General features: G+C 46.4%; 1 protein-coding gene across 8 annotated transcripts in view; it reads right to left on the bottom strand.

The window, feature by feature from the left end:
* Positions 1 to 1,570: 1,570 nt before the first annotated feature.
* The window catches only part of FN1 (fibronectin 1), a 51,199-nt gene continuing 25,923 nt past the window's right edge, over positions 1,571 to 26,846 (bottom strand). Inside the window, exons 21-47 of one of the 8 annotated variants that reach the window (XM_030278470.4) lie at positions 25,210 to 25,304; positions 24,734 to 24,902; positions 24,377 to 24,463; positions 23,432 to 23,623; positions 20,833 to 21,105; positions 19,604 to 19,786; positions 18,246 to 18,335; positions 17,842 to 18,111; positions 17,365 to 17,481; positions 16,849 to 17,013; positions 16,496 to 16,651; positions 15,646 to 15,759; positions 13,732 to 14,001; positions 11,787 to 11,974; positions 10,649 to 10,736; positions 10,299 to 10,475; positions 9,984 to 10,073; positions 9,592 to 9,771; positions 8,958 to 9,047; positions 8,041 to 8,140; positions 7,674 to 7,905; positions 6,992 to 7,130; positions 5,973 to 6,137; positions 4,795 to 4,920; positions 4,118 to 4,224; positions 3,485 to 3,595; positions 2,338 to 3,182 (exon numbers count right to left, since the gene is read on the bottom strand). In XM_030278470.4, coding sequence (XP_030134330.4) covers positions 3,108 to 3,182; positions 3,485 to 3,595; positions 4,118 to 4,224; positions 4,795 to 4,920; positions 5,973 to 6,137; positions 6,992 to 7,130; positions 7,674 to 7,905; positions 8,041 to 8,140; positions 8,958 to 9,047; positions 9,592 to 9,771; positions 9,984 to 10,073; positions 10,299 to 10,475; positions 10,649 to 10,736; positions 11,787 to 11,974; positions 13,732 to 14,001; positions 15,646 to 15,759; positions 16,496 to 16,651; positions 16,849 to 17,013; positions 17,365 to 17,481; positions 17,842 to 18,111; positions 18,246 to 18,335; positions 19,604 to 19,786; positions 20,833 to 21,105; positions 23,432 to 23,623; positions 24,377 to 24,463; positions 24,734 to 24,902; positions 25,210 to 25,304 — 4,049 coding nt within the window. In that variant the 3' untranslated portion in view covers positions 2,338 to 3,107. Of the gene's footprint in view, positions 2,297 to 2,337; positions 3,183 to 3,484; positions 3,596 to 4,117; positions 4,225 to 4,794; positions 4,921 to 5,972; positions 6,138 to 6,991; positions 7,131 to 7,673; positions 8,141 to 8,957; positions 9,048 to 9,591; positions 9,772 to 9,983; positions 10,074 to 10,298; positions 10,476 to 10,648; positions 10,737 to 11,786; positions 11,975 to 13,731; positions 14,002 to 15,645; positions 15,760 to 16,495; positions 16,652 to 16,848; positions 17,014 to 17,364; positions 17,482 to 17,841; positions 18,112 to 18,245; positions 18,336 to 19,603; positions 19,787 to 20,832; positions 21,106 to 23,431; positions 23,624 to 24,376; positions 24,464 to 24,733; positions 24,903 to 25,209; positions 25,305 to 26,846 lie in introns of those variants that run through there. The other 7 variants (XM_030278469.4, XM_030278468.4, XM_030278473.4 and 4 more) reach the window with 7 other exon arrangements.

Raw genomic sequence — 26,846 nt, 5'->3', positions numbered from 1 at the left:
TAAAAACTAGGGTTTGGGATTCTTCCACAGAGGAGAGTCCACAGTGTTCCTCACATGTCTCCTCTGGCCTGCTATTGTGGCTGCAGCTGGCACAGACCCTGCTGTGAGGTTCTCCAGGGAATACCTCTGTCCATTCTTTTCCTGCATCTTCTACAGCATTGGCTAAAACAGAGACTGGCAGCTCCAGTTCTGTGTATTCCCCTGATGCTTTGTTTACTGTCCTTGGGGCACTGTTTGTTTTACTGAATGCAGTTAGTAGGTACTGATCTTCCAGGTGAGATCTGCACGAGATAGGAAATGCCCACCTCAGCTGATTCCTCTGTCTAGGACCTGCCTGCTCTCTAACTTGTGCTGCATGATCGTACACACCATCTCAGCACCTGCAGAGGGATGGTTCTGCCTCCTGCTGTGGTAAGGTTGTCACAGGGGGGAAATTGGATTGTTTAATGTCCCAAACAAGAGCTCTCGACGATCCTGCCTCACTTGAGTGGGTACAGGTTGATAAAAATCTCTGGTCTGGTTTCAGGTGTGAGGTACTCCACAGGAATGTCTCTGGGAATGGCTTGTCCCCTGGGCTGCAGTGAGTTTCAGCTAGCCTGGCACCTTCTCCCCTGAAGGAAGCTTCCCCTGAAGCTGTGAGAGTGGCTGTAGGAAAGGGCTGTGGTGGTCTCACCGTGTCCCTCCTGAGGTGTGCTGATCTGCTTCTGCCTTGGATGTTTGCAGGGATTAAAAGCAGACTGAGCTCTGCTTGGTGTCATTTCCCAGAAGGAAGGGGATGTCGGGAATGTCCCTTCAGACGATGTGTTCTGAGGAGCAGCTGCTGCCAGGATGGGATTTGCACTGTCACCGTGTGGCACCTTGCTCCTGGCAGGTCCTGTGCTGGCAGGACAACAGCTCCCAAAATGTGGATGTGAACACAGCAGGGAGGAATCATTCTGGGCCTTGGCAGCCACTAACAGAGGGGTTTTATTTTCTTCTTCAGCCACCAAGGGACTTTTCCCTGGATAGAGAGCCCTGACTCTGGTTGTTCCTGGGATCTACATAAAGCCCTGTGGAGATGTGCCTCCTGTTCTGAAAAAGAACCTCCAAAGGCTTAAATTCTGCAGGGCTTGGCATAGCTGTGAGCCGCATGTGCTTTAAGGCACAGACAAACCTCTGCAGGGAGCTTGGGGAAACATGCTGTTTAAATGATTTTATCTTGAAATGCTCCCTGTGGGCAGGGGAGGTGTTTGCTGCTGGTACAAGAGATGTGGCAGGGGAGAGGAGGCAGGCTCTGACTCCCTTCAGTGTGTTGGTGAAGTGAATTATTCAGTGACAACGTGAAAGGATCATTGCAGAGTTGTTCTCTGGTCCAAAATATGTAGCCCTCACTTGGGAAAACCAATCTAGTTTAATGGGAAACTACTCCTCTGTGTCTCTGTCTAGGGCAGTTTTAGTTCTCAGGTTTTTTTAGGGACATGTTTGGTTTTGAACACTGGTGGGGTAGATGATCCTAGTCTTTGCAGAGGTTTTGAGTGCTCTGCAGATAGCAATCCCTGATGGCAGCTCCCACATCTCAAGAAGCCAAATGTTGTTTTCATGTGATGCTTTATTGGGTGCAGAGAACGCCAGTGACTGGAGCAGGACAGTGCGTGTGCAGCCAAGGGGAGGGGGCTCAGCAATCCTGACAGGACCTGTCCTGTTTGGCATTTGCAAAGGCTGGACAGGTCCTGGCAGAGCAAGCAAAGGGACTCACTGCTGGCTTGGTTCACTCTCAGCAAAAGGGCTGTGAGGAACATTTTGTTTACCTCCCTCCCCACCATGAGGTAGAAGCACAGGAGACAGGAAAGGGCCCTGTGCCTGTAACACCCAGGCTTAGACCCAGCTGGTGCCTGGCTCCTGCTGGGATTTGAAGCTTTGAACACATTCAACTTCACAGGTTTGGACTGTCTCACTAATTCTAGCACCTCAGCCACTGAAAGCTTATTGAATTCTAGGTATGGAACCAGCTCTAGCTCAGTCCATGTGCAAAGCAGGGGCTGTTTGCCTTTCCCTCCCTTCCCCTGTTGCCCCAAAGCAAGCCTGTGCCTCCTGCCCGTGCCATACCTACCCACTATCTGCGCTCTACAGGGGCAGGGGTGCAGCTGGAAGCCTTTAATTAACAAACTGCTCTACCAATATTCTCTCCAGGTTTACTTCACTCTTCTTGGGGATGTTTGTTCCATCTCGTGCCAAGGCAATGTTACTCCAGCTCTGAATCATCCCGCTCAGAATTATCCACCTCAGAATAATCCAGCTGAGAATAATCATCTTCATCCTAAATTCCACAGCAGCAAAGAGAATCCCTTAAACTATATGTCTGGTTTGTAGATCTTTTTATTAAAAGAGTTGGTTTTTTTTCTTTTCCACAGTAGTAAAGCTTTGGCACTTACAGTATAAAAATAATCACTGATCATAATTACACCAAATTCCTCTTTTGTCAACTGCATACTAAGTGTCTTCCATACATTTTATTCCCATATAAAAACACTTGAAGGTCAGGGGAACAAAACTGATAAATAACAGTATGAGATATAAAGATACAGCTAGAAAAATACTAGGACCATCAAGAAAGAATTAGGACTGTGCATATTTTAAATATCACAGTGATTGGATTTGCTGTTCCTATCTTATTGCTGGCTGCACGCTTATGTGAAAGCAGAAGTGTTTGGTGGACTTTCCTATCCCTAAACCTCAGTATTGTTGTACTCAAATGTTCTTGCATAGCACAAGAATCTTGAATTTCTACACCCTCCCTTCCCATTAGTATTTTGATCCCCCACCAAATTTGTGATTTACAACCTCTCCCCCTCCTCCCCCTTTTTTTTCTTGCCCTCTTTAAATTTGAAAATTTGAGCAAAACCAAGACAATCACTATCAATCATGAGAAAAGTCTGAAACACTCCAAGAGTGGCGCTTGGAGAAGCTGTGAGTTGAGCTTAAGCTGGGAAAATGGCTCCAGAGCAGGGGGCCATTCTCACTAGATGCAGTTTTGCTAGCATCACTCCAGTTTGGATGGCAATCGTGGCACATAGGGGTTTACACTTTGGTTTGTCTGTTGCCATGGCCGCAAGAAGTCTTGCTCGATGTTACTTTCCCCGTGGCTGTTGTGTGTCTGCCTGTACATCTAGGGGCATGAAACACTCAATGGGGCAGTTGACGTTCTGTCGGGAGGGAAGGAAATCAGTTAGAGCTCCTGGGTGTGGTTTGTGCTGGGAGCTGTTGGCAGTGCCCGGGGCTGTTTCCCAGCACAAAGCACACAGCTGGAAATCACTCCATGCACTACTGCCTCAGAGCATGCATCGAGGCCCTGCTGGGACACTGTGTGTGTGGAGGGTGAGCTCAAGCAGGTGTGTGTGTACTGGGGCTGCCATGCACTACAGGGGAGCACGAGCCCGCAGCTGCAGCGACCCCGCCACCACTGCCAGACTCAACCAGGACGGGCAGAAAGGAAAGCTGTACTCACAGTGTTGGTGGCCTGGTGGTACCTCTGTGTGAACTGTGTGTAGGTGTGGCCAGCAGAGCCTTCGGGGGCCACCTCCACGCTGGGCCTGCGGCAGTTGTCACAGCGCCAGCCCTGCAGGGACAGAACAGGTCTGTCAGTGCCACGGCCAAGGAGCTGCCAGGGCTCACAGAATCCCAGGCTGGGCTGGCAGGGAGCCTAAAGCTCACCCCATTCCACTCCCCTGCTGAGGGTAGAGACACCTTCCACTATCCCAGGCTGCTCCAAGCACCACCCAGCCTGGCCTTGGACACTTCCAATGATGGGGCAGCCACACCTTCTCTGGGAAATCTGTGCCAGGGCCTCACCACCCCCACAGGGAAGAACTTCTTCCTGATATCAAATCTAAATCTACTGTCCTTCAGCTTAAAGCCATTAATGATCATTCATACATGAGGCTAGAGCCACCAGCACCAATGAGGCTGCTCCTGTGTTACACCAGACAGGCACCAATGCAAGTACTGCAGCCCTCCTAATCACTTCTCTCCTTATATGGGTCTGTTTTGGCCCCTTCCATGACCTCAAACCCAGCAGTCTGTTAAGTGCAGTCCAGCACAGCCTCCCGTGTGTCCAGCATAACACCTCCCTCCTGCTTACCTGCTGTCCTCCGTAACAAGTGCAGGAGCAGATGGCCCCAAAGTATTCCTTCTGCCACTGCTCCCCAACGTGGTACATCTTCCCATCGTCATAGCACGTGGTCTCATCTGTGGAGGCACAGGCAGAGCTCAGATGCAGGGCCTGAGCTTGGCTTTAAGCATTCTCAAAGCAGCCAGGTGATCAGAAGGGCAGTCCCTGGGGAAGTGTGCTCCCCTTGTCTGACCAGAGGCTCCCTGGCTGGCAGGGGAACATCAGACATGCTCACAGCTCTCCAGACACTTTAACCTACAGCAGGGGGATATTTTCCTGACAAGAGCAATGCAGTTTAAGTCACAGTGTGAAGGCCAGAGGAGCTTGAGGCAAGAGGCCCTGCAGGAAAGTCCAGCTAGGGTAATCCACCCCTCCGAGACAGTGACATATCCCTGGTGTGCAGCTCCAGGGCCAGAGGCAGACAGGTGCTCAGTGTGCTATGACCTGAGCTAACAAAAGGTTTTCTTCTTTTCCAGCTCAGGAATGTGAGATTTATGTCTTCATCTCTTGTTCAAACAGACTGAAGCTGTCACCAGCTCAGCCTGAACCAGACACACCGATAATTTGCTTGTTCCCCTGGCAGGACAGAGCTGAGATGCTGCGACTTGCTGCATGAGAGCTCAGACTAACAGCACAAAGACACTCACGAGGTTCACACTTGAATTCTCCTTTTCCATTCCCAAGGCAGGTGCAGCTCATCATCTGGCCATTCTCTCCTTGTCTGTCCCACTTCTCTCCAATCTTGTAGTTAACTCCATTGTCATGGCACCACTCTGGAGAAGGTAGGGGAACAAGAATCAAGAGCTATCCCACATACAGCCAGAGGAAAAGAGCTTGGCATTGTCTCAGGAAAGGCAGGAGAAAGAATCTTCTCAGCTCATCTAAGTCCCAAGGGGGGAATGGGTTCAGCTCCTGCAGTTTTTAACTGCTGAAGGCTGTTTCAGCTCTGGAAAATGCATAGAGGTTCTTGGCAAAAAAGTAGGATGTGACAAAGAGTGGGGAGAGGTGGTTTGTTCATAGGAGAGGAAAAGAAATGAAAAGGAATTTAATAGATGTGGGGCAGGAAAGGAGAGAAAAATATTTAAATGCTCTTTTTTGTACAAATATCCAGCATAAAATTTACCACAATCTTGCAAGACACCATGGGTAAACCATGAGTATCAAATAATGAAATATAAATATTAATCCTGTAAAATAAGCATATTTTCCTGTAAAATTAAGTGTCTTTACATAGACTCCTCTGAATCTATGCAAATTGCAGAAATACTCTCTTTGCTGAGCTTATTCCACTATTTAAAAGCCTAATTTCAATTAGCTGGGTATGTGTTGTGTTAAACTGCTCACAGACTTTTGTTCCATTCCCTTGTGTCAAGTTGGATATTTTTCCATGTAAACCACACAGTTCTGCAAAGAATAAAGCTTAATGCCCTGGGCAGAAGTGTTAGAAAAATTAGAAAACTGTTTTTGCAAGCTGCTTTGCAAAGGCTGCCTGCAATGCAAACCAGATTTATTGTAACACCAGCACTGGCTGTAATACCCACTGAAATCCACACTTTCCCATATTGCCAAGGCATGTCTATCAAGGTAAAAAGGTCTCTTATCAATACAATATTGATTGTTGCTGGTGGCAATTCTAGATTAGCTGCAAAGCTCAGAGGTAATCAAAGTTTTCCATCACTTCTTACGATGCAAAACACCACTCTGGTTTAAGGACTTCAGATCCTGCCTTCGTTTGCATCATGTTTGGATCAGGCTGAGTCTGTCAAACATGGCACTGGTGCTGGGGGAGAGTGGGCACGGGGATGGTTAACAGCAAGCTACTCACTAGAAGAGTCACATCTGAAATGGCCACTGCCAAAGCCTAAACACTGGCACCAGAGCTTAAAGCCAGTTTCAGATAAGCGCTCCCATTCCTCGCCAATGGAATAGAAGGAGCCAGTGTAAGTATCAAAGCAGGTGTCGTCAGCTGGCTGGTTTAATCCTTCAGACACTGGAACAAAAAGAGAAGAAACAGGCATCACACACAGCAGTGGGACCTGCTGAAAGACAGACTGATTTTCAGTGAATACACACTTTTTTCTTCTTGTAATATCCTGGCAGTAATGGAGTTACCCCATGGGCATATACTTGACCATTGTCAGCAGCCCAACTCCCTGTGATTTATTTTCCATTTGCATCTGTCAGAGCAGTTGAATGATAAAAAACTGACATGAAGGCTATTTTCATTTTGATTTGTCAAGTTTCAAGCAAGTGTGAGTTTTTGCATTTGCTGCTGGTGAGCAACAACCTGACTCTACCGGTTTTTAGGAGAAAATGTGCTGTAAGATGCTGAGGAACAGCATGGGGTTGGTAGCTGCACGTGCACCTCTTTGGGATGCTGCAGGTTCTGTGTCATGGCAGGGGGTGGGAGAAGGAGAGCAGACCCCGTTGTTTGGCAGTGATTGGTGCCTTGGCTGGTGGGTGCTCTACAACCACCAGTTCAGGTGAGATAATCAGGTCAAGAGCTGATGGTCCAGTCTATGACAGATACAAGACTCCCTTTAAGCACAGCAAATTCCAGATCTCTCTTGGAGCCTTGGGGTGTGTCTGCAGCCTCAGAGCACACACTCTGTGCTTGCACAGCAGCTCAGGACAACTCTCATCCCACCATCAGTGTGTGTCAGCTATCCAAAACCAGAGGACCTCACAAATCACTTGTCCCAGTGTCCTGCTATGAACTGTCCTTGTCAGAAGTTTCTTTTCTGAACTTTTGTCAAGCTTGGGCACCAGGTAGGTGACCTTGAGTAAGGGGAATAAGGCAGAGGCTGCACAGGTTCAGGCAGACTCCCTAAGGCTGTTCCTTACCAGTGTTGCCAACTGTGACCACCTCCTCCAGCACCTTCTGCCTTCGGTGGTCCTTCAGCGCTTCCACTATGATGTTGTAGGTGGCCCCTCTTGTGAGACCCTTGAGTGTGGCACTAGAGGAAGTGCCAGGAACCCTGAACTGCAACAAGAGACAATGCCAGGTCACCAGAAAGGTGGGAGGGAATACCCTTTAGATGTTACCTCTCTCATAGGTGAGACAGGATGTTTAGGATGCCCCCTGTGCTCTGTACCATGATGGAGCCAGACCACTCCCCTTCGATACTCTGAGAATTTCAAACAATACCAAGTCAGACTTGGCTACTCTGGACTATGGATCATGGTTAGTTTTGCCATTTCAAGGAAATCAAGGGAGACTTCCTAGGAAGAGTGGTGTAGCTTGGAGAAGCAGCACCTCAATCTTTAAAACTCCTACTCAGCTAGCTGCCCCCTTCCGTGGTGAAACATCACTGCTGACAGCATTTCAAACTTTTCTGGTTTTGCAGTTTTATCCTGTAGCCTTTTCCATAAAGGAGATAAGGAAGGCTTTCACCCATCCTGGTCTCAGTGTGTTAAACAGACTCTTTAGGCTAATTCCTGCCACTCCCTTAGCACAGCAGAGGCACTGGGGCCCTGAGAGGCTCAGGTGAGGCTACGCCACCCCTCTGCTGAGACAGCCCGTTACCTGCAGCGTGTCCTCATCCTGGCTGACGGGCTGGCAGGAGATGATGTACTCGGAGCTCTCCAGCAGCGGTCTCCAGGAGATGGTGGTCTGGCTCAGGGCCTCCTGCCCCGCGCTGTCGTTGCGCCGGGGCCCGCGCGAGTGCGGGTACGAGGGCTCCACCACGATGGGCACCTGGTAGCCCGGGATCTCGATGGCTTCATCCACGCTGGGCAGTGGCTGCCTGGATCCCGGCCTGAGGGGAGTGGCTGTGGTGGGTCCAGGCCGCCTGTAGCCGTGCTCCTCGAAGAAGACCTGCTGCCCCTGGTGTCCCACTGTCTGAGGGTGCCCAGAGGAGCCTGGAAGTTGGATACCGTTGCCGTTGTCATACCTGTTGTTCGTGAGGTAAGGGGTCCCCTCGTCAATGGAAGGCACGTCCAGGATGTCGGGCTGGTTGGGGTGTGGTCTGCTAATCAACGTGGGGAGATCATCTGGCCAAGGAAAGGTTAGAGGCCGTCAAGCAAAGTGTGACAAAGCACCAATGGCAAATCAAACAGCTGCATTACACCACTCCAAGCATCAAATATTAGCAATTACCCCAAGATGCAAAACACTTTTTATGACCTTGCACTGATTGTAAAGGTAATTTTCCTCTCTGCATCTTTTACACATACGCAGAAGAACTGTGCTGGTATGAAATTTTCATACAGCTGAGCAACACTTTTGAACACTGCAACCCAAAGAAGCCACCACCACTGCTCAAACTGAGAAGAAATTATTACAAGAGATAGTTGCAGGTTATCATTTTAAGAGGAATCATTAGTGAGGAGGAAGAAACTTGCTCCTTGATCATATCTGGATGTCCAGCTGATATTTTACTTGCTATAAGTATCTCAATCTTGTACTGTGAAAGTTGCAAAGCAAGAGGAATACAGGCAACCAATGGAATGGATTCTGCATTTGAGGCCATCGAGTGTTACACCATCACATTAACTCTGATTTAATTATCCATTAGGCATCCAAGCAAGAATCCAGCACCAAGCACACTGTTCTGTTGCTAGTGTTCAAACACAGGTAAATGTTATTCATATAAATTTAGAAGTGTACCTCCTGCATCCTTAGAAAGGAAAACCTCCTAACAAAGCCTATGTGACTCAAAGAAAAGGTGAGGCTAAGTGGTGTGAACAGGACATTTAAAAAAAAAAATATTTCAGTCCTTCACAAGTGTCCTTCAATGTCTTTCACACTGTATTCCCCAAGTAGAAGCTATCTCCTGTTGGCACACAACAATCCAGAGCTTTGTTTTACCTGTCCTTCTTCTGCCAACAAGTGGTTCACTCTTCTGACTGTTCTTCACAGCAATGATGTAGATGATGTATTCAGTGCCAGGTTCCAAACCTAGGGAGGGAGGAAGGACAGAGAACAATTTCAGACTTTTGAGTTGCTTTTCTTTTAGGATTATGTGTGAGGACTAAGGCAGAATGACAGGTGGTGGGTATGGCTACAGTATCAGGTATGTGCATTTCACACCTGAGGTTTTCAGGACCATAAAGAGTTCAGCCTCCTGCTCCTCAGAGCAAGTTTGCAGTCTGACCACGTCAGCTGGGATCATGGGCCCAAACATAAGGGATCTTTAGCACATGTGACTGGTGGGTGACAGAATCAGGGGCTTTTCTTCCTTGAAAGGACAACAATTGTGGTGACAGTGGAAACAAGCACCAGACTGTTCAAATCTGGTGATTGTTCTGATCAGTGAAGTGCAATGTGTTTGTAGGACAGGTGTGCTTATAGGACCACTCTCTAGTACTGAAAACCACAATAAAGGAGAACAATTTTCTCCATTAGCTCATCATCAGTGCATTTTATAATTAGGTCATTCCCCTCCCTCTCTCTTGAAATTCAAGTGTTTCAGGTGAAGAGCTCCCAGACAAAACAGAGTTACCAGTAATGGTAGCCTCGGTGGTGCCAGGCCGGGGCCGAGGCAAGACCTCCTTGACTGGCGAGCCAGGTTTCTCATATCTGATGATGTAGCCTGTGATCTTGGCTCGGGGAGGCTGCCAGGTGGCCAGCAGGGAGTTGCTCGTGGTTGTAAGGAAGCGCAGGTTAGAAGGAGCATCGATAGCTGGGTGGAAACAAAAGGGTTTAACAAGTCAAATGCAGAAAAGACCAGCGTATTTTTCACCTGAGCTACACCTGCTTGACACCCTTCTCAAACCTATTGCTCTAAGTCACAGGGAATATTAAATGTGATCAAATACAGACAACTCCTAACTGGCCATATGTGATTACTGTGCATTAACGGTAATGAGCAAAAAGGTCAGACAAGATCATTACCAGTGGAGGCATCCAGTACCACCGGGGAGCTGCGTGCATTCTCGTTCAGAGTGTACAGGTAGATCTTGTAGTCAGTGCCAGGCTGCAAGCCTAAAAGAAGTTGAAACACAAATGTTAGCTAAGGAGAAAAAGCCACCTAAGATGGCCATCAGAAGGTTTTTCGACAACCTCTTCTTGGAGCTTAGTCTTGATGCCTCAGATATTTTTTCTCACCTTTTGTTCCTATAGTATTCCTCATCAAGGATAGTCAATTCCAAAAGAAGCAGCCAGTGTACTTTCTGATATGACCCTGCAGCAGCAGAAGGCCTCACTTACCAGTGATAGTGTAACTCCTGAGCTCAGGGCTGATGGTCCTCTGAATGGGGCTCTGGCCACCCGCAGGGACGGCTTCCACCAGGAAGCCAGTGATGGTCTCAGTCTTGGTCCTCCAGGTAATGGTGATGGTTGTCTCTGTGACATCTGTCACCCGGGGCCTGCGAGGGGGACTCACATCTGCACACAAGGGAAAGGGGTCCTGTCAGGACAGTGGGGACTGGCAATCTTACCAGCCAAGGGTTGGTGCAGCCTGGGATGGAGCTTTGGACAGAGCCCCACTTTGGACACAGCTCCTGGCCTCTGCACCCACACAGCACTAAGGGGTCTTTTGCCGGGGGGGTACCACTTACTTTCAAGGGTTGTGACCACCCCCTGGGCTGGTCTGCTGGTCAGGGAGTCCTTCAGGGCATACACACTCACTTCATACTTAGTTGCTACCTAGAATGGACAGAGTTGTACCACGTTAGCAGAAGGACCCAGCACGGGGGAAAATACTCCTGCCCTCAGTCAGTGTTTGGTGGAGCCACATTTCTCAGTCACCACTTACTGAAACATGAAACCTTAAAATAAATTGGGGAAGGACTGATGGCATAATTCTAATTATTTCCAGCTGGAATAGAAGAGAAGGGACCCTGACACACTGTGCATATGTGCACTCAGGAACAGAAGAAATCCTGGAAGATTATTTATCGCCCCTCATTTCAGAATCTGTGCTTCAAAGCTGATTCTTCAGTGAAACTCTAATTTCCCTCCTATTTTTCCCAGGGTTAATGGATGCTATTTGGTATGATAAAGAATAAAATGATGTGAATAAAAGAGAATTGTGAATGTAACAGCATGGGGGGTTTTGTCCTTGGCTGCATCAAACCATGGGTCCACTTAGATTAGAATGTTTTTTAAGGCTCATTTTTGAAAATGATTCATATAAAACTCCTTAAAAACACATCAGTAGCTTTTTAAGATCACAGGAACCATAAAAGCAGTTATTTTCGGCCTTCTCCAGTTCAGGAACTTCTGAAATGCTTCCAGTGGAGAAGATGGCTATATAGCAAATTTAAGCCTACTCACAAAAGACTTGTATTTTTAACTTATATTTTGCAGATGTCTTAAAAATAGGCAATAGACTGCCAGAGCTCCCATATCACAGCTTGAAATCTCTGTGTTAGAGCACTTTATCTGACCTCTTTTGTGAAAGATGAGTAAAAGCATTTTGCTGGGTTATTTTTGATTGTGAACCTGGTAATTTGCATTTGATTAGACATCTAGTCTCTCTGTGCTAGATGAGGAAGGGGGTAGAATGCAGCTTCAGAAGGCCAATTACTTGTCTTTTAAAAAAACTACAGTGCTGAGCAGCTGCAGGCTGACTTGCTATGAGCTTCAGAGCCAGACCCTTAGGAGCTGTAATGATCTACTCCAACTGAATCTCCTGACACAGGAATCTGAAATTTCTTCAAAAATCTCCTTCCACAACACAAAGAAAGAAGTTACCATCAAGCCAGACACGACTGCAGATGTGCTGTCTGGAGAAAGGTTGATTTCTTTCATAGGACCAGTCTTTTCTTTGGGGTTCACTCTGACTCTGTAGCCAGTGAGGCGAACGTTGGGTGCATTCCAGTTGATGGTGAGACTGGTGGGAGTTACCTGAGTAAACTTCAGGTTTGTTGGAGGTGGAATTGCTGCAAAAATCCAGACAGGCACACTGTTACTTTAAAAAAAGACATTTGGATAAGACAGTACTCTCTCCTGAAGACAAGAGATTTAGGCCAGGAAAGTGGAGTGCCTTGTGCAAACACAGGCATAAAGCACTGTGGGGAGGGGATGTTATTCAGGAGGAGATTCTCAAATCTACAGAAACAATTTTCAGCAGAAATAAGGAGGTATCGATGCTTCAACTCTGCACTTAAGTGAGCAATGACATTTGCTGTGATATAAGGTAAAGGCTTGGGAAGGTGCTTAAATCTCTAGTAGGCCAGCCTGTTTTAATTATTCTACCAGTCTCTGCTTTTCATCACACAGCTCACGGTTTAGTCCTGCTCCACTTGCCCCGATTTCCAAAATGCAATGGATGATTTACAAAAGTAAGTAGGAAGCAGGCTCAGGAATTGCAGAAAAGATACAAAAATACTGCAAATGGAGAGGGGAAGCATTTCACAGCCACTTACACAGCGAGCAAGGCAATGGAAAAGCAGAGCTGTGGTGGCCATAAGCTCATCACACACGCTCCTGTTCAGGAGCTAACACACCCACTATCCTTACAAACCAATGCTTGCCTAAAAAAAGGAGTGTCCATTGAAATATTCTCTTGCCTTACTGTTGGTAAGCCTGGGGCTGTAAACAGAGCAAAGATACACCTTAGCATAGTGCCCACTATGGCACATTGCTATCAATGCTTTCCAGTTTTACAAAGTGGAAATACAGGATAATTCTTCCTTCTGGCTTAGCTCAGAGCTCAATCTAAAGCCCATGAGAGTCAATGGAAAGTCTTGAATGACTTCAAATCCACTTTTGAACAGCCCTCAAAAGGTAAACCACAGAGGTGTGTTTGAAAAAGTATTATATTTGCATTTCTGGCAGGTAGTCAGCCAGCTGTTCCATCATTACATCATTTTGCTTCAGTTTAGCACAGCAGATCTCTACACTAGGACCCACTGAATTCATTCCACCCCTGGAATTAAGTGCCAACTTTTCAGCCACAAATGAATGGGAGACCTTTATTACACAGGTGCTACCTGTCCTTGAAATAAAGTCACATCTGGTAATGCTGGAAGCTTGCAATGGATTCCATATTGGAAGCAACATTAAGCTAATTCCTTGCAATAGTTTTCCTTTTTCATCATGGAATTTTCAATGCATGGAATTGTAGCTGGATCAGCCTGGCACAGAAGGGACTCTCCTGTGGAGGTGATGAGGATGCAGGGTGTTGATATGCAGTGGGCTGTGGTCCCTATGGCAGCGCCAGTGAGGGATCTGCAGACTCTGTGAAACCTGAGGTTCAGTAATCTGCCAGCCCTTCTTGCTGATATTTGGCAAGGTCCCTGGGGCATGAAAGCTGCCCTCATCTCTCTTGTTGGTCACTACCTGTGCTTTGAGGTGTACCATATCTTGAAGGCAAGACAAGAGCGTTGTGAGAGTGCTCACCATGGATCAGGCTCCGTGACCAGGGACAGGACACCACTGGACACTCCTCCCTCCTTTTTCTAGGATCTGTTCCTGCAATCCTGCTCTCTTGCCTGCCTTCCCTGATGTGTATGCAGGCTGACTCTGCTCCAGGCAGCTCTCTGGCCCCAGCCAAGCCATCCCTCAGGAGCAACCCCATCCCCTGGGCTGCCCCTAGGGCTGTCCCGCACGGAGCAGAGCTGCACATGGAAGCACACTTTACCCCTCGGGCAGAACCCACTGCTGCCACGGCCTGCTGGGGTGGTGGGAGCTGTACCTGTGGACTGGGTCCCAGTGAGGGGCAGGCTCTCCATGTCATCGTAAATGGCAACGATATTGATAGTGTACTCAGAACCTGGCCTGAGGCCATGCAGCTCAGCAGTGTCTTCTTCGCCACCTGGGGCCGGCAATAGCTCATGGATTCCATCCTCAGGGCTTGAGTAGGTCACCCTGTACCTGGTGACTTGCCCCTGAGGGCTTTCCCAAGCAATTTTGATGGAATCAACATCCACCTCAGTGAATGTTAGTCCTTTAGGGCGGTCAATGTCTGTTAGGCAAATTAACGGTAAGAGGTTAAGTGATAAAAAGCAGGTTGTGGGTGAGGAAAATAAAAAGCATTTCGATTACATGCAAAGCAGTTTTCAGTTTGGTGTGGCAAGGGGGGCACTGGATTCTCCTCTGTGCTGCACCTTGCACACATGCTTACATCTCTAAGCCTGAATTTGCAGGTGCCAGGCAGCAGGAAGGCAATCTTGGCTTTGTTGAAACCAAAAGGACCTGCATTGCCACCTTCAAAGCAGCCAGAGCACCAAATCTCATCTATTTTTGAGTGCCCTTGGCACCAAAACCTCTTTCACACAACTCTAGTAGCATTAAACTACCTTAAAAGTGGACAAGGGAAAAAAAAGAAATTGGACTGTTAAGAACCATTTCTTCCATGTAAATGGCTGCCGGTGCCAAAGGCAGCCACAGAACCCAGCTGGGTTCTCTGTAACTTTGGGTTCATGCTGCACTTGCTGTTCACTACTGTGAGCTGCTGTGCTAAGTGCCAGCCCAAGGAGAATCCATCCCGCTATTTTCTTTCATAAATTAATATCCAATTAACACACTCATCAAGAAAGCAAAATTACTCAGCATATTACATTGTAAAATCAGTTAGAAACAAACTTTTCAGCTTTGTACTGAGTGCACAGGGAATATCCACAGATGCAACTGGGTGATATGCACACCTCCCAATTAAATCAATTCACAGGATTTCCTGGCAAGGTGGAAGCTCAGAGAAGGGGAAGTGAGCCTTGTTCCTCAGAAGTCAGGAGTGGCTATCACAGAAATACACCCATCTGCTACACAAAATGGGAGGATCTAGCAGGTAATTTTTATATTGGCTTAAAATCATGCTTTTCTAGAAAGTTTCATTTAATACAACATTTGCCATGTTGTATTAGTCCTCATTTTTTTTTTTTTTTCCCAACATTATCTAGTTGGCAAAGGTGGTTTTTGTCCAGGAATTTGTTGGTTTGAATGTGGACTCTTCACTCATCTCTGCAAAGCTCTGGAGCAGCTCCTGTTGTCTGCACTGTTTGTGGCTGAGTCATGGCATTGAACACAAGCTTGAGGAGGGACACACAAATCCCTACCCCAGAGGTATCCCTGAGTTACAAGGTCCCTCTTGTGTCCCCTCTGTGACCTGAGCAGGACTGCTGTTTTGTACACAGCATCTCAGTCCTGGAATTATTCTTTGTTTAGCAGTGCTTCATCCCAAGTTCTTGGTAGAACCCATGTGGTTTCCCTTACTCTCTCACACAGGTCAAGTGCTCCCAAGCCAAATCCAGTCCCTTAACAGCAATCACCTTTGCCACCTAGCACCAATCAAAGGAAATCTTGGCACATTTTATCTACTAATTGGCTGATGGCAAACGAAACCCCAAAAGACTTTGCAGCTTTAGTGAAAGAAAATAAGAAGCGCAGCACTTTGAGGGGGCGGGAAATTGCATTTTGGCAGTGCTTGAGGCAGAGGGACTGCATTTTTGCCAGCATCTGCAGTTTAGGTGCATGGTACTTCTCACAGGGCAGACCACATCACACTCTCCTGGAGACCAGACCCCTGGCTTTTGCTTTCCCTGGGAATGTGATGGTAGGTTCAGAGATCAATAGAAAACATGTGCTTGTTCCCATGAAGTGAAATACGTACTGGTGACAGCTGTCTGAACCAAGGGCTGGCTCTCCCCGTTCTGATTCTGAGCAAAGACACTGACTGTGTACTCCACGGTGGGCTGCAGACCTTCAATGGTGACTTGAGTTTGATCTGGCAGGAAAGAACACCAACAGTCAAAGAACAGCATAAAGCTGCAGAGAGCTGACCTCAAAGTAGCCTCGAATGAATGGCCTGTCTGAGCCACACCATCAATAAATGTTATTAAAACAAGGTGGGACTGACAAATTTGCCTTTAAATTGCACCGTGCTTCTCTGGCAGTGCACGACTGCTATTTGTACCCGCTCCAAGGCTCCACAGCTGAAAGGGCAGATTAGCACAGTGGGTAAACAAGGTACAGGGAGACCAGCTTTCATCATTTTTTAGGATAGACTGACCATCAAGTCAGCTGCATCACAAGCATCCCCAAGTGCCCTGCTGAGCACACAATGTGCATTTTTCCTGAGAGCTGACATGGCAGGTTCCACAGGTACTACACTACACACCTGTAGTGTGTGTGACTGAACCCATGCTGTGACCAAGGGTCACATTATGTGACTTCCAGAAGGATTTCAGAGCAAGTTTTTTTGGATGCTAGAAAATTCAATGGTATTTGAAATGCAGGTGCTTTTCATCCACACTGAGGCTGCCAAGAACAAACTTTTACAATACAGTGGTGTCAAAGAAATATGAAGCTTTTGGGGCAAAAATCTGCCTGAGCTCATCTGTCCTGGATGAGACAGAACTGAAAATCAGCAGGATGGCAAAAAAGGTACAAGCAGCAGCAGGATTTTAGTGGTCACACCTTGCATTCTTTACAGATCCAGTGAAGGATGACATGACTCTTACCTGCAGGGACATGTTTTGTTTTTGAGGGCCCATGTCCATTCTTAGGGACAGCAGAGACCCGATACCCTGTGACTGGGGATGTTGAAGGGAGCCATCTGATGCTGATACTGTTGTCTTGCACATCGGTGACTTGCATCTGGGATGGTGTGTCTATTTCTGGGCAACAAAAATAATTTTTTGTGAGTATGTTGGGACAGGAAACCCTCCCTCCACTGTTATGTCCTGGCTGGATTTTATTCTGCACTGGTTGGAAAAGAAAACAAGCTGCAACCAGGGATCAGCGATACACATTTATGGGGAAAAGCCAACACAGAGCAAGGGCTTTTGCCTTGTTTGGTTTAATCAGGTCTCACCTGTCCTGTAGGTGACAGTGACTGGCTTGCTGCTGGCAGGGCTGTCTCCACGGCCAGTTACAGCATACACAGTGATGGTGTATTCAACACCAGGCTTGATGCCAGTGATGGTGGCAGTAGACACGGTGCCAGGCACTGTGAACTCCTGTACTGGGCTGCTTCCACCTACCAAGAGCAGGTTAAGAAACAAATGTGATGGACCTGTAAAGCATACATTTAAAATCTCTACAAAACCCAGGACAGTCCTGCATGCATCAAGCTGAAGACAGGACCCTGTTGATTTCTGTGGTTGTTGGGTCAAAATTGTTTTGAGGAAAAGAATGAAACAAGCACATAGAACCACTTCTAAAATTACTGGAATACTCTAGATACTCTTTCTTTTGGGTAGAAAAAATATGATTTGCTCTTTTTTCAAAAAGGCACCTATGTGTCTGCTACAGCCCAAGGTGCCTCTGCTTTCTAATGGCCTCAGAATAAAGTTTCTGTCTGTGACCAGCTGTAGCAGCCTGCCCCCACCTGTTTCACCATAAGTGATCCGGTAGTATCGGACTGTCACTGCAGGAGCATCCCAGGAAATCTTGAGGCTGGTTGGGCTGGTAGGGGTGACTTCCAGGTCCCTGGGAACATCAGACACTAGAAAAACAGAAAATTGAGAAAGAATTTAAACACAGTTGTACATCAGCTACAAACCCCACTTACACCGTGCTCCTCTGCTACTCATCTGTCTGTCCATCCTTTGGCTCAGGGCACACTCCTCTCCAAAGAGATGTATCTGGTTAAAAACCACATGGCATTGGACTGGATTTAATGAAAATAGTTCTGCTGGCCCTAGAAACATCTGAAAGCAGCATGGGTCCTCCCACCTTCTCCTAAATCAGGCCCTACCTCAGTACGCAGGCATTTCCTCATGAATGAAGCCAGCAGGGGAGATGTGGTTACCAGCAAGGACTTTGCTAGAGGATGCTCCAGACCTGGCATTCCCTTAAGGCTCACCTGTTGTCTGCTGGCCAACCAAGGGCAGGCTCTCCTCCCTGCCGTTCATGGCAACGATGCTGACCACGTACTCGGTGCCTGGCAGCAGGTTGGTGAGGGTGATGGAGTTCCTGGAGGGGGGCACACGGTCCTCCTTGGGCCGGGCCCCGCCCTGCTCAGGCTGGTAGCGGATCCTGTAGCCCGTGATGGTGGCACGAGGAGCGATCCAGTGCACGGTGAAGGAGTTCGCCGTTATATCCGAGAAGTCCAGGCCAGTGGGGGAATCAAGACCTGAGTGTTTCAAGAGACACAAGGCTGAGCTCAACCAAACTGCTTGGCATCATCACAGGAAAAAAAAACAACATAAATCAGTCCCATTAATGAATTCTTAAAGGATGGCATTAGCCACATGTGCATCCAAGTACCTGTTTTCTGGATTCCATACAAAGGTGCACTCTCATGCTGCTCAGAAACACTGTAGACTCTCACCAGATATTCAGTGCCAGGGAGCAGGTCTGTGGAGTTGAAGAACAGGAATCTGGGCTAATGTTTCTTTGCTAACATCAAGAAGTTAATCAACCTACACAATTTTAACTGTGTTTCTGAGGAGACAATCAGGTTTTGCCTGATGGAAGATCTGAGCCTCTGGGACAATCAAAAGTTTAAATCAGTTATTTTTGTGGCATTACGGGTCCTTGCAGTGCTTTATCATGAATGAGCATGATACCCTACTTCATTGCTTCACTAGTTTGTGGAGATTGACTAGAAGCAATTACCTTTTTACAGGGTCCATTCTACTTATCTACTAGTTTAGCTATGCACCAGGCCAGAGCTTTAGCTGATATAAGCTGAAATAGGGCCAAGGATTTCAAAAACAGCTGTTCTAAGTCAGACAAGCTCTAGACTTAGTTTTTTATTCTGAAAACAGGTCTTGTATCTCACTTAACCAGATTCTCGGATAGAGTAAAAATCCCCAGCTAGAAATACAAGACAGCTTTTGCCCCAAAAATTAATGTCAGCTTTTGGCAAATGCCCACATTTTGCTGCCATGTCCTGTAAGGTTCCAAAACAGGATGTGCTTTCTGGTCTGAGCATACAAAGTTAAAGGAGCAATGACCTTTTGCATATTCTGATCCTCTCCTGAACCTCTACACTGCAAGTCCTTGACATTATTGGCAAACCAGGTTAACAACACATATTTACTGTTAATACCTAACCAGGCTGCAAATCAATGCAATTGCCTCATAGCCTGATTCACCACTGTCCTTGGATTGATAGGAAAAAAGCTTGCCTGTGGTTTGGCTTTAACTTGGGTAAAGCTACAGGCCAAATCCCATTTGGTGTGGGTTTCTATGAGGCTACTTGCAACATCACTTTAGATCAGCTGAGAATTTGGCCAGCCACACTTAAAACATTTTTTTTGCCTCATGTTGCATCACATGGACCTTCTCACCCTCTAGAACTACTTGAAAGGAGGCTGTAGCAAGGTGGGGGTCAGTCTTTTCTCCCAGGTAACAAGTGAAAAGACAAGACCTCAAGATGCAGTAGGGGACGTTGAGGTTGGATAGCAGGAAAAACTTTTCACTGAAAGGTTGGTCAGGTGTGAAGTTGGAAGTGTTCAGGTGATGTGTGGATTGGCACTTGGGGATATGGCTTGGTGGTGAGCACAGTGGTGCTGGGTTGATGACTCAATGACCTTCGAGGTCTTTTCTCTTAGCAATCTTACCATTTTATGATGAGGGGCTTCTCATGTTTGTTTGACTTATGCAGGTAACCCACTTACTTGTTAAGATGACCATGTTGTCTGAGGGTGAGACTGTCACCTCTGCAACGTCATCCTCCTTCTTGGCGGGGGAGTAGCGCACCAGGAAACCGCTCAGCACGATGGAAGTCGGGGCAGTCCAAGTCACCCTCATGGTGTCAGGCCCCACGTTAGTGAAGCGCAGGTCAGTGGGAGGAGGCACAGCTACACAGTAAAGAACAAACCTACCTCAGTTCTCAGGTTCATATTGCTCAAGATGTCTGTTCAGGGAGTCAATCACCAGAGAAAGTATCTCATGCACAACTGACTACAGCATCAGACTCATGCAAACAGACTTCTAAACTACATTTGGTTCTACTACAGTTAAGAGAAAAATGTGTCTGCACTACTGTCAGGCTGCTTTAACCTCCTGGCAATTCCTGATATGTTAAATGTACCCCGCGGGGCTAATTTAAAAACAAGGTAGCAAGTTTCACTAATGTGCTTCTACTAGCTGGATTTTGTATTACAGATGTGGTGCCAAGAGAGGTTTAAAGTTGCCATACAGCAGCTTACAGATGGAAAAGTAATCTCATCTAGAATCCATACATGCACACACAGGAGAGGAGAGGGTATATCACTAATTTCCTATGACTCTACTTCTACTCATGTTGAAGGATTTACAGCCTCAGGACTTTCAAACATAACAGGATTTCATGCAAGAACCAGTTTCCAGCTCTCCTTCAGCTCATGCACTATAGAGACCCTTAATGGTGTGGCATGGCTGTCACTGGCATGTACTCAGGGAGTGGTGTCCATCTGCATCCTTTGGGGCATTGTGGAAAGAGTGGGGCCACCATGGAAATGGGCTGCTGGAAGCTCAAACAGCTGTCAAGGCTGGAGGGTGTCTACTGAACTGCTCTGCCCTTTAGCACTCCCATTTTGAGGAATCACAGTTTTAAAGTCTGGCAAACACACAGCTCACATTTCAGGCTCTTGATTCCAACTGGATCCTGGAAAACTGAACAGCAGAAGGCAAATGAGCCTGGCAAGTCTGCAGTCATTCATGGTATTAGAATGCCTCCAATTCAAAAAGGAGCAGCGCCATATCCATCCCCAGCTGCCATGTGGGGAAAGGAGCGAGCTGGGTCTGCCTGGCTTCCCCGCAGTGAGCGGCTCAATTCCTCTTTGGACAAAGCCCCAGCACCCCAACAGCCAGTGACAGCCAGTGACACCATCCACGTCACAAAACAGAAGTTTTCAAAATTCACCCGTTTGCTGTGTCAGAGTGGTAGGGGCACTCTCTCCGCCATTAATGAGTGTGATTACACTGATGTCGTAATCAATGCCCGGCTCCAAGCCTGTCACTGTGTAGTATCCTACTGAGGAGTCCACAAAATCTTCAAAAATGGGGACACTTTCTCCTGCTGCAACTACTGTGATGCGGTACCCAATAATGGTGGAGGCATTTAACGGGGTCCACCTCAGGCCGATGCTCGAGTCAGTTATGTCAACAAAGCTTAGGTCAGTGAGCTGGGGCACCTCTAATGAGTTAAAGAGCAAATGGGAGAGGCAGAGACACACGGAGGCAAAAGAAAGACAAAGGAGAAAAAAGCAGTGTTCATCACTATTAACATCGACAGAACTTTGGAAGCAATTGCGGTGATATGCACAGTTTCTCTTGGGGTTTGGGGGAAAAGGAAGGATTTTGGTGGGGTGGTTTTTGTTGTGTTTTTGCTTTTGCTGGTTTCCATTTGTTTTCTTAGATTTACCCTTCAATGCGGTCTCCAGCTGCTTCCCTGGACAGACAGAAGCTGAAACCCCAATCCCCTCAGAAGCTGAAACCCCAGTTCTCTTTACACATACAATTTTCAAAGAGCCCTACATGAGGCACTTAACTTGCAACAAATTTACTTTGAGCAATGATAGCCCACAAAGACCCATCATTTTCTGACAAAAGCAGAAGCAGAAAAAACACAGCCCTTTTTTCTTTCTACAGGTAAATTACAAGAGAGCAAAGTTTACTAAAGTGTAAATAAAACAACAACTCTGTTGATTGACCCTCTAAAATTCTTGTTTTGCTCAAATGGTGAATCTAACTTTTATCACTGGGATCATAAAAATACCAACTCACTTGAAGAGGCTAAATCAGACCCTCAGCTGGTGAGAACCTTCACAAAGTTCCAGGGCAGATCATCCACTCTCTGAACTATTTATGGTGCACTTGGAAAAAAAACCTCAAATCCCTGCAATGGCTTGAGGATCTGGCCCAGAATTCCTCAGGTTCTACTTACCAACTAACTGCTGCAATATATGCACTAAAAACAGATGATATGAAACACTAAGTAACAGAACACTCCCCTTGGAAACACGGAATTTGTTAAAAATGACCTTTAGATGGTATTAATTTTGTAAGAGTAACAACATCCCCGAATTCAGAGGTTATGCCCAGCATATGATGTGGCCAGGAGCCTGACATACGTGGCTAAAATTGTTCAAAATACCAATTGTAGCCACTGAATAAGAATGCCCTTTAATGACCTTTTAGATGCTAACAAAGTTTCTATACGGAAAATAAGCACAGCTGGGATTGTTTTCCCTTCTGATATTATTCCATTAGCAAAGGTGCTCATTTCCTGCGTGTTAAGATCAGCAGAATTGGGCAGGGAATGGGGAATTTTAGATGCATGTTCAATTGACAAGGGCCAAACCTTCAGTTGCTCAAGTCAATAAACTGGTATTGATTTAAGGCACAAGATTTGGCTGTGACTTTATCAGGGTGATCCTGAAATCAGTGGGAACTAATGGATGTTCTTCCTCACTCAGGATCAGACATCAGTGAGTCTAAGATGCAGGACTCTGTATACATTCTGCTCATTACAAGTTAGTTTGAAAAGAAATTGCGGGACAGAAATATTGCTTTAATAACAGTGGTTTTGTTCTATTTTGATGTCCTTCTTGGAAAACACTTATTTTACAGAGCAGCTAAAACCAAAAAAAGCCAGTTTTCTGTAAAATAATTGTTTATCCACATGGAATGCATGTACCATATCACCTTTAAAGAGTTGTAAAAGCCAGACACATACATTCTTAGCTTTCCCCCACCAGAAGATGGTGCAGGGCTAAAGCTATTACTGCATAACTATGCAGCATCACAGTATTAGTTAACCCCAGGGAGCACACAGCACTTCAGTGAAGCACAGAATTTTTAAAGCAGTGTTACAAGAGCAAGCAAACATAGTAGCTAGCATCATCTCAGAGCAGAAACAAAAACAAACAAAGCCCTCACAAAGGAGAACTAAAGGCAACCATTTGGGGAAATGCATATTAATTTTGCTACTGTGGCTACAAAGGCAAACGTTTCTGCAGTCCCCACAGATGTCATGTGAGGTGGCACACCCCACACTGTGTCTCAAGTGCTACAGTGATGGACCATTTCCATCTTGGCTTTCCTCTCCATTGTGCTCTAGTGATCTTCTGCCACTAGTGCTGCCAGAATTTCTCCTGTGCTCACTTCCCATTCATATCTCTGCTCACCTACTTCCTGTTCCCACCAGCTGTGCTCCAGATGCTGGGGCACTTCAGGGCTAAGTTAAATCCCTGCTGCTGCTGCCCAGCTCAGCGTACTGATACAGCAGATACATGTGCTGACCACCAGCCTGTGAAGCACAACACAGGCTGCCCATGCAGAGAAGTACATGGGTGTAAGAAATTCTGTCACAAGTCGGAATGTGGCTATTCTGCTTCTTGAGACTAAATGTGAAGTCTAAGCCCACTACCATCAATCTAATACAAGTTCTGCATTGTAGAGCTCTCGTGCTCAGCCATTTGAGCTTGGGCAGCTGAAATTGCTGCTCATCCTTTCGTTACCTGGTGTGATGGTTTCTGAGATGGGCACACTCTCCTGGTCGTCCTTGACAGAGTAGACACTGACGTTGTACTCCACGCCAGGGTTGAGGTTCTCAAAGGTGCAGGTGGTCTGATCTGCACCCACCACCTCCTCCAGGGTAGAGCCCTGCTGCCCATCCGTGGGAGCAGTGGTCACACGGTACCCGCTGATGCCTGAAATACAAAGGCCATGTCAGGAGTTTCCTGATGGATCCACTTACATTAGTCATCGGTGCAACAGCTGAAGCAAAAGTGACATTTTACAAGTGATTTTGCCACCCTGGGCTCAGCAGGAAAGAGGTTGCTTTGTCAAGCACCCCTAATTGAGCTTCTGGGAGCTAGCCATGCCACCCTCATGGAATTTGCCTTCCTTTTGACACCTCGCCAAACTGAAAATCTCAGGAGTTGAGAGGAATTTCTCTCAGGACTCAGTCAGGAAAAGATTCAGCTACCAACAGAGGTTTTCAAAAACTTTCCATCCATCTTTTATGGGAGTGAATTGTGCAGCTCCCATCAGCTGCTGTGGGAGAAGACTTCATCCTGAACATTATCAGAACTTCCACATTCACTTTCCACAGCACAAACTCATTTGTCACTTGCAGAAATCTTTGTTGTCTATTCTGCTTTCCTTCCCTCAGACTATTTTTCAACCACTGGAGATACTTGAAGAAAATCTTCAAATCCTTAAAATTGCTGAAATATTCTGTCACATTCATGCTCCAAAACAGCATTTTACACAGAATGTAAATCGTTAAGATTCCTACAGCAAGTTGTGAATTATATCCTTAAATATATCTAGAAACATGTACATTTTTCTTTAAATTAATCAACAGCTAATTTCTCATCAAACTGCAAGGCACCACCGAAGAAGTTTTAGCACTCTGCTACAAGAGGAGGTCTGAGCACAGAGTGAGTTCACATGGTTACCTGGAGATGTGCTTCTCTCCCAAGAGACTATCAGGATGCCAGTGTCAGGATTGGACTTCAGGCGCAGGCCGGTCGGTGGAGCCAGTGCTGCAAGTGTTCAGACAAATGGGTCACTGATGACACTGACAATCATGCTGGCTGCCTCAGCACCCCTTTCCTCATGATATCCTCAACCTTTAAAATTAGCCAAAAATACTCCCCTGAAGCTGTGACCCTGCATTGCATGAACCAGTGCTACTATCACCTATGCATCAAAAAGAAAAAACAGACCAGGACAGGGAGGAAAGACCAGAACTGCCTCCCAGAAGGCAGTGGGGAGTGGGAGAAGGAATGATGGTGGAAAAACAGGTGCCATACGTGTAGTGACTCTCCTGACGATGGGGGTCTCTCTCTCCTGGCCATCCATCAGCACTGTCAGGCTGTAGGTGTACTCCACGCCAGGGGTCAGCCCAGAGATGACAATGCTGCCGGAGTCGGAGATCACCTCCCGGGGAGCCTCCCCGCCCTGGCTGGGGCGCACTCCCAGCTGCAGGGGAGAGAGGTTTGCTTTTCAGTCACAAGCTGTCAGCACCCTGACTGATCATCCAACAGCAGCACTAGGGGCTCTCATGCTGAACTGCAGCTGTTAGGCCTGTAACTTGTGGTCTAGCTGTCCCACTCGACTTGAAACCCCACCCTGCACTGACCTCTGTCACTGCTCCCTGTGAGCACCTTTGCACCTCTCCCCTTTGTGCTGCCATCTTCACCACAGTTCATAGGAAATGGCTTTAATCTGCCCTCCCCACCACAGTGAAGCAAGAGGAAAAACCAACACAGGACTTAGCTCCTCCTACCTTGAAGCCAATCCTTGGGGCAGGTGTCCAGGTAATGACAATAGAGGTCTCAGTCACTTCTGTGTTGAAAGGAGGAACAGAGCCAGCAGGCTGATCTGTGGAGTGAATTGACCAGAGTTCAAGTCTGCCTGCTGTGATTCCTCCAAACAGTTTGAAAACCTGACCTACAGCAGCAAGAACAGCCAGAGGTATGAAATGAATGCTGAACTAGATCACTTCTGAAAATCCAGTGATTTGCGAGAGATCTGACAGATGATTTTTGTCTGCTGCTGGGCTGGGCTTGAAAGACATAGTATGCAAGTGGTCTAAACATAGCCAGAGCTTTTAATCCTGAGGCAAACAAAAACTCAAGTGGATGCAGGATCTTCTATGCATCCAGCTCCAATAATCTGGGGAATCCTGCTTTTTGCCATGATATCTAAAGTGTTCCTCAAAACTCAGCTGTTTTTTTTGATTCACCCACCATATGCCTTCCAACCAGCAGAACACCACACCCTTTGTCTGTCAACCAGCTGTTCCAGCAAGGACCATCTCATTCCTCACCAACATCTTGTGAAGTCAGCAGAAAGGAGCCAACGTCAGTCTGAGGCATCTGTGGTCTCACTGACATCTGTCAGAAGCATCACACAGAAGCCAAAGCCTTTGTGCATGCCAGAATCAGCCTAAATAAAACACCGAGTTTAATCTGAAGTGGCCTTGTTAGTAATGTTATTAATGAAGAGGCTTGCTTAATCAAATCTATAGTCTCAAACTGGACTGGTTTCATTCAGACAAGCCAGAATTTGAAGGCAATATTAAATCTAAGATACCAAATCACATTCTCACTCGGGAATATTTATAGATAAGATTGTCAGCAAAAAGCACATTGCCAATGTCAACAATGTTACTCTGATTAAAAGTTTGAGCTTTTATTTTAATTTCATATTTTTCGAAAAGAAACCACATTCTCTTTTGAAAAGAGGATGTGGTTCTGGGCTCGGGTGGCTTTGAGTTTTGCTAGTTTATTTGATGGCATCATCATTATTTAAATACTGTATCTATTTGTTGTTTTTAGACATAGGTGGGGGTTGTTACAGAACTCCCTTTCCCTCCAAAATTTGCTTAATATTTCTTCCAAACCAGTATCACAAATATAGATGACTGAAATACAAACAGAAAAAACAACCAAAAAAACGTACAGAATACAACATGTATGTCAGTTTGGGTAACTGCAGTTGAACTGCCTTAGATGGTATGGCTGAGCTTGAGAAATGACTGCTTTCAGCTTTATGTAAGTACCAGACTAATTATTCCTTGTCCATTTTAAAGGCATTCTTTCCTTGATTTGTCATGCCAAAACAAAGCAATTAGGAAGATCAAGTAAAATTAAATTTCTCTGACATTCATTTAAGGAAAAAGTGAGGTACCAGTAGTAAGTTTTCCCTCTTGTTTTTAATCATTGGGAAAGCTGAAATGTATTTTACTAAAAGCTTCTTGATGCAAATAGCTCTTTTTCCTGCCAATGAGTTCAGAAAGAACAACAAGGAGCATTTCCCAAGCTGTTCTGCTGGAATGCTACTTCAAAAGGCTGCCCCTGTAAATCAACCCACAATAGGCACTTTCAGCACATGTTCTGAAGAAGGGCCATGGTACAAAAG

The sequence above is a fragment of the Taeniopygia guttata genome, chromosome 7 (assembly GCF_048771995.1).
Source record: "Taeniopygia guttata chromosome 7, bTaeGut7.mat, whole genome shotgun sequence".
Lineage (NCBI taxonomy): Eukaryota > Metazoa > Chordata > Aves > Passeriformes > Estrildidae > Taeniopygia > Taeniopygia guttata.
Note: the sequence above shows the minus strand (reverse complement) of the source record. Positions and strands in the feature narration are given on the sequence as shown.